The sequence below is a fragment of the Rutidosis leptorrhynchoides genome, chromosome 11, assembly GCF_046630445.1.
Source record: "Rutidosis leptorrhynchoides isolate AG116_Rl617_1_P2 chromosome 11, CSIRO_AGI_Rlap_v1, whole genome shotgun sequence".
Lineage (NCBI taxonomy): Eukaryota > Viridiplantae > Streptophyta > Magnoliopsida > Asterales > Asteraceae > Rutidosis > Rutidosis leptorrhynchoides.
The window spans coordinates 37,959,253-37,965,324 of NC_092343.1; the positions used below are offsets into that span (position 1 = coordinate 37,959,253).

Consider the following 6,072-nt stretch of genomic DNA (forward strand, 5'->3'; position numbering starts at 1 on the left):
GCTCTCTAAACTACCACTAATTAGATGTATGATACAATTACAATGATGAAACTTTTCATTATTGATAATATTTGTATTACAATCAAATGTATTGAGAATATTAGTAATGGATGGCACCCACGGGTCGTGGGCGCGGATCCACTACATCCATCACCTGCACCCACAGATTTTTTGGTGGCCGTACCCATAGATATTCGCCGGTCACTGGTTTACCCTCGGATCTCATTCATGAAGTATATGTAAATTAAAGTATTAAAAATAAATATCATTACCAATTCAAAGTATGAAAAACATTATCCAATCAAATACACATGTTTATAATAATATAATAAAATGAGAAAACATATACTAGTAGTATTAATTATACTTTTTGTGTTAATAGTCAAAGGTGCTACGGCTAAATTAAACGGGCCTTCACCGTCTTTTAATACTTGAAGTGCCGAAATGCTCCAATCCGTTTGATATATGGTTACTCCGTCATATCTTAACGGGTCATTTACACTTATCGTCTTCCTCATAACTTCCTTTCCCATCAATATCAAACAACGAAAGATCCGTGTGGGATTGCGAAACCTATCACAATAAAAGCAAATGAAACACCGATAAATTAAAAGACTTCGCTAACAACAACCCTACTCGTTAACATGCTTTAAACAATTGTACATAGTGGATACTTGTTACTTTTGTGGTGTGTTAATTTAGTGGTGTCAGTTATATAAATGTACAACTGTTTAAAGCGTGTTAACAATAGCAAAATCCTAAATTAAAGGATATTTTAAGTGACCTAAATAAACAATTATCGTTACCTCTCCACTATCGTAATAATCCATGTAGAAGCGGTTGACATGAAAAACTTGGTGAAAAATCAATAATCATATAATTGTTGTATCATGAGGTGTTTTGAAAGTGATTAAAACTTATGAAGTTATATTCATGTGATAAAACTATAACTGCAATCATATATGGTTAATAAACATTAAAAAATTATGGTTGAATCAAAATTAAATCAAACTACAAGTGAAACAGAATAAGATTTGACTATTCAAAGACCTTTTGTGAACATATCAGAGCTTGAAAAAATGGAGTTTGTATATATGTTCAAAATGTAGAGCATACATAGCTATTTACAGTCCCTCAGCAAACTAATGCTGGCTTCTCTTTAAACACATATCTACCCAACAAAATGAGATTTGAATCTTCAAATCCGATTTAATCTTCAAGGCTCTAGTATATATGTATATATATACTTCTGTATTCGACTATATATCAATATGCTCATCCATAATCCTCTTTTGAAAAATTATAGTGGCTTTAAATTTAGCCACATATAGCATCAGAAGGTTCGTTTAATTCTGGGACCCGGTCTAGCACACGGTTCATCTCCTCAGGAAACTCAATCTTGGCTCGGTTAGTTTTTCCTCCAACAACCACAGTTGTTCCATCTTGTAACGCCCATATCTGTTATAATGGAAATAGTACAGATCGAGTATTAAAAGCCATAACTAAAATGTCAACCGTTTGACTTTTTTAATTGATGCATACAATCATACCTGTGTGTGTGATAAATAACTGATGCAAGTTGTAAGCATTAATGCACCAAAGCCAGCGTACACAATCGGCACCCCGGGATCAGTCTGCGCAGATACCATATGGTTTAGTCTCATTTGAATACGGGTATGTTAAAAGAGAAACGGGTCAAATGAGTTGATCAGAATATTAGTGGGTTAAAGGCAGCCCAAAGTGTATATTTTGATAGTATACAAATAAAATTGCAGCTTTACCTTCATATCAAGACCACTGCTGCCAATTGCATCCACGATTTCGATTTTTGTACCGTCGATTTCGATCGGAAGCTTCGAGTTAGGCCTACGAACCCCAACAAATTTCCCATCTTGATCATATAACACAACCGACTGCAGATCACGAAGAAGCAGTGATCTGGTTCAAGAAAACAAGAACCAATTCAGTTTATCCATTAGTAATATGGAGTGGACATCATAAAGTGGAGGTGGCAATATCAGCCCATTAATATAGAATTGTATCTAATAGATAATATTACCCAATTCAGTTTATTTCATAAAAAAACATGGAGTACACATCATAAGGTTGAGGTGGCAATATCAACCCATTTATATCGATTTGGATCTAAAATGAAACAGGACACATCAGCAAATAGGATAAGCTGACAAAACCCGCCCAATTTGCCACATTCACTTTAAAAATACAATCTTTAACTCAGTTAAATAGTAGAAATAAAAGGGTGATTCTTACATTCCCTTTACATTAGCAGAATCAGTATTTCCAATAGGAAGAAAGCTTCCATAGAGCTTCTTATCTCCATTGATAGTCAAAGGTGCTACCGCTAAATTAAACGGGCCTTCACCATCTTTAAGTACTTGAAGTGCCGAAATACTCCAATCCGTTTGATATACGGTTACTCCATCATATCTTAACGGGTCATTTACACTTATCGTCTTCCTCATAACTTCCTTCCCATCAATATCAAACAACGAAAGATCGGTGTGGAATTGCGAAACCTATTTAAAAAATAATTATAATTATAAGATTGATAAAAAGTACATTTTGTAAAATGATACCTAAACCATTAATTAAAACATATTAAGCAATTATCGTTACCTCTCCACTATCATAATAATCCATGTAGAAGCGGTTGACATGAACCTCGGTATTAAAAGCTTCCGTAGGAGTCGATAGGAACCCGTTCGGTCCTAAAACATCTCCCATAACAAAGCTCAAACCTTGTGGGACCGTTACGGAACCTTTAAAACTTCCTGTGGCGGTATAAGTTCCACCGCCCATTATCAAGAGTAAAGCTAAGTGGACCCCGATTGGAGCAAACCGACCAGCCATCCCTTTAAAGGCATATAAAGACGGTCCTTTCATGAAAACCTAAAAGAGAAACACTTGATTATCACAAACTCTGAATATTTGTAATTGTGTGTTTTTGTGTGTGTGTGTGTGTGTGTGTGTGTGTTTGTCGTTATATAAAAAGATTTTTCTAAGGGCTATCGTTAGAAAGTCAACATAACCGCCATCTAAAAGTCAACATAACCGCTAACTACAAGTTTTTTTTAAGCACCTTAAAGACTGCTATTAAAAATCCAAAAAAATGTATATTATAAGTAATTAGTATGTCAAATATGATCAACAAGGTTATTTGATATTATAATAATCTACTTTTTTATATAAAGTGAGCTTGAAGGTTTAATGTTTTGAAAAGACTATAAGATTAATTCTTTTTACTAACTTACTATTCTAGCCATCAAAAATAAACACAAATCGAACAAAATCAATCATAAGTACATGAAAAGTTTCTCATATACCTCGAACCCAGCTCCAGACAAAACGACACCTAAATCTTGAATTGAGGCTTTAGGCAAAGAGTCTGCGAACTCCAGCTTTCGAATAGTGTTAGCTGATTGTAAGAAAGACCATCTGTAAAACGGTTCAGGTTAAACGATATATTATTATCAAATGCAAAATAAGTTAGCATACTATTATCATAATCTAAACTTTACCTTCTTGCTACTTTGACCATAGGAATTTGTGTGGTGTATGTACATGCCATTAAAGATGCACCCAACAGAATTAAAGTTCCAAGAAAAACCGGAGATGAGAACATATGATCGAACCCGAGAGTGAGTATCCATCTCCACGTGAAAAATCCTAAAACTGGATTATCTTCAGGGTATTTTTGAAAGTAGTATTCGGGAGCCTCGCCTTGATCAATTGCAGTACCTGAATTCGTCATTGCATACAAGTGAGGTTGTTTCAATAATCCACATTTTTGAAAAAACAAAATTCAAGTCAGTGCAAATTCCTATAAAAAAAAAAAAGCCTAAAGTAGATGATTGTGAAGGACCTTCAACATGAAAAACTATCCTATGTCACAAGTTCTTGTGTAAATCATCTGAAGTTTTAAACTTTATACTAAGTTATGATAATTCATTGTATAAACACTCCAGAGTACCCAAAAGTTTAGAACTTTGACTTTATTTTATGTCAAACCTTGCAAATTAGCACACATTTACCACTAAATTGATCAACATGATAGCTTAATTCCAACTTTCTTTTATATCACCCAACAAAGCAAGATCATTTTAAGTAAGAATTTAAATCATACGGAGTATCAAATTTGAAATAATAATAATAAAAAAAATCTGAATTGTTTGACTTTATAAAGTCAAAATACATACCTAAAGCCATCAAACCAGCAATGGTGAACATTTCTCCAATAGCCAAAGGCAAATTAGCAAGAAACGCCAAAACCCTTTTGCTCAATCTCTTCACAAACACCCCACCGGACTTCTTTATCTCCGGCGCCGGCGGTGGTGCTGACGGCTGTGCCGACCCATTATTCTCCGACAAAGATGGTGCTGCACCAGGGACCACAACCTTTTTGTTGGTGGGAGTGGTCTCTTTTGAAGGCTGTGATGTAAGCTTACAAGAAACAGTGGAAATCAAATACTTGTTGTTTATGCGATTACTAATAATTCGAGAATTTGGGAATTTTAGAAAATGGGGTTGGGGTTTAATTGGGTTTAGTGTTAGAAGAGTCTCCATTGTTGAAGAATGGAGGATTCTATCGGTTGTGAGTCATGAATGAGTGAACTCGGATGAGAAGATAGTTTACCCAAATTAACAGTTTCGCGGGTGATTTGTGGCCACATGAATCTTGACACTAGGAAGGCGATGATCACAAATTGTTGTGTTATATTTTTATATAAATAATAAATAAATAAATAAATACGTATAAGTATATAAATAAATTATAAATATTTAAAATCTAAATAAATGAATTATTATAAAATTAAATAATAAATAAAATAAATAAATTACTTAATTTACATTAAATACTTAATTAATTACAAAATTAAATAAATTTACAACAACAACAAGTAGTTAAATAATTAAGTACAAATATAATTACAATTATAATAAATAATAAATAATAAATAATAAATAATAAATAATAAATAAATAATAATAAATAAATAATAATAAATAAATAAATAATAAATAATAAATAATAAATAATAAATAAATAATAAATAATAAATAACAAATAAATAATAAAGTACAACAACAAGTATTAGTTAAAAAGTAAATAATAATATAATTATAAATATGTTAAATAATAAATTAATAAATAATTTATACAACAACAACAAGTATTATTTAAAAAAAATAAATGATAATATAATTATAATCATGTTAAATAATAAATTAATAAATAATTTATACAACAACAACAAGTATTAGTTAGATAAGTAAATAGTTATAGTTATATTAGTTAAATAAAATAATTAATTAATAAAATTAACAATTCCGCCATCAACCTCCTTGCTTCTCCTTCCTACACAAAAAGTCAAAACACCAGAAAGTAACAGGTTAACTAATACATCTGCTATTTTGATACGATTTCGCAGAAATTTAAGATTAAAACAAACTGAAATATGATCGAGATACCCGATATTACTTCATGGGGAATTTTAACCATCTCAGATAGATGATTTTTACATATATTATATCATCATCATAATACTATAAATCAATCATGAAGCTGAAAAATAGAATAAACAATAAACAATAATGATTTAAGATTGAGCGTTACAACTTGCCTATTCGTAAGGAGTGGAACATGCCGCTTATTATGTTCTTTTCATAATGACGAAAACGAAGACTTGATAATATTGTTGAACAATAAAATTTACGTAGGTTATGTTTGATTGTGTTTGAGGAGATTAAATATCGTTATATTTATATAAGGCTAATAAATCTTGAGGAATAAATAATGTTAAAATACAATGCAAATTTAGAATAATATGGAATTAGTAAATGTATATGGGTAAAATATCTAGATATTAATATGTATAAGAAAATATCTAGATATTAGAATATGAGAGAAAAATCTAGAAATTGAAATGTAAAAGAAAAATCTAGATATTTGTAGGTTGTAGAAATATCTAGATATTTATATATCCATAGAAATATCTAGGTTCTAGAATGTTCCATGGAGTAGTATAAATATGGGAGGAGATTTCATTTGTG

At 31.2% G+C, this 6,072-nt stretch overlaps 1 protein-coding gene across 1 annotated transcript; it reads right to left on the bottom strand.

Annotated features, from left to right (window-relative positions):
- Nucleotides 1–1,071: 1,071 nt before the first annotated feature.
- Nucleotides 1,072–4,716, bottom strand: LOC139876925 (cytochrome c biogenesis protein CCS1, chloroplastic). The gene is made up of 8 exons (XM_071864322.1): nt 4,218–4,716; nt 3,540–3,759; nt 3,345–3,456; nt 2,638–2,910; nt 2,272–2,537; nt 1,782–1,938; nt 1,551–1,634; nt 1,072–1,458 (listed from the first exon to the last, which is right to left on the bottom strand). The coding sequence occupies exons 1-8, from the start codon at nt 4,582–4,584 to the stop codon at nt 1,318–1,320; spliced, it is 1,620 nt and encodes a 539-aa protein (XP_071720423.1). The 5' UTR covers nt 4,585–4,716; the 3' UTR covers nt 1,072–1,317.
- Between the last annotated feature and the right edge of the window lie 1,356 nt (nt 4,717–6,072).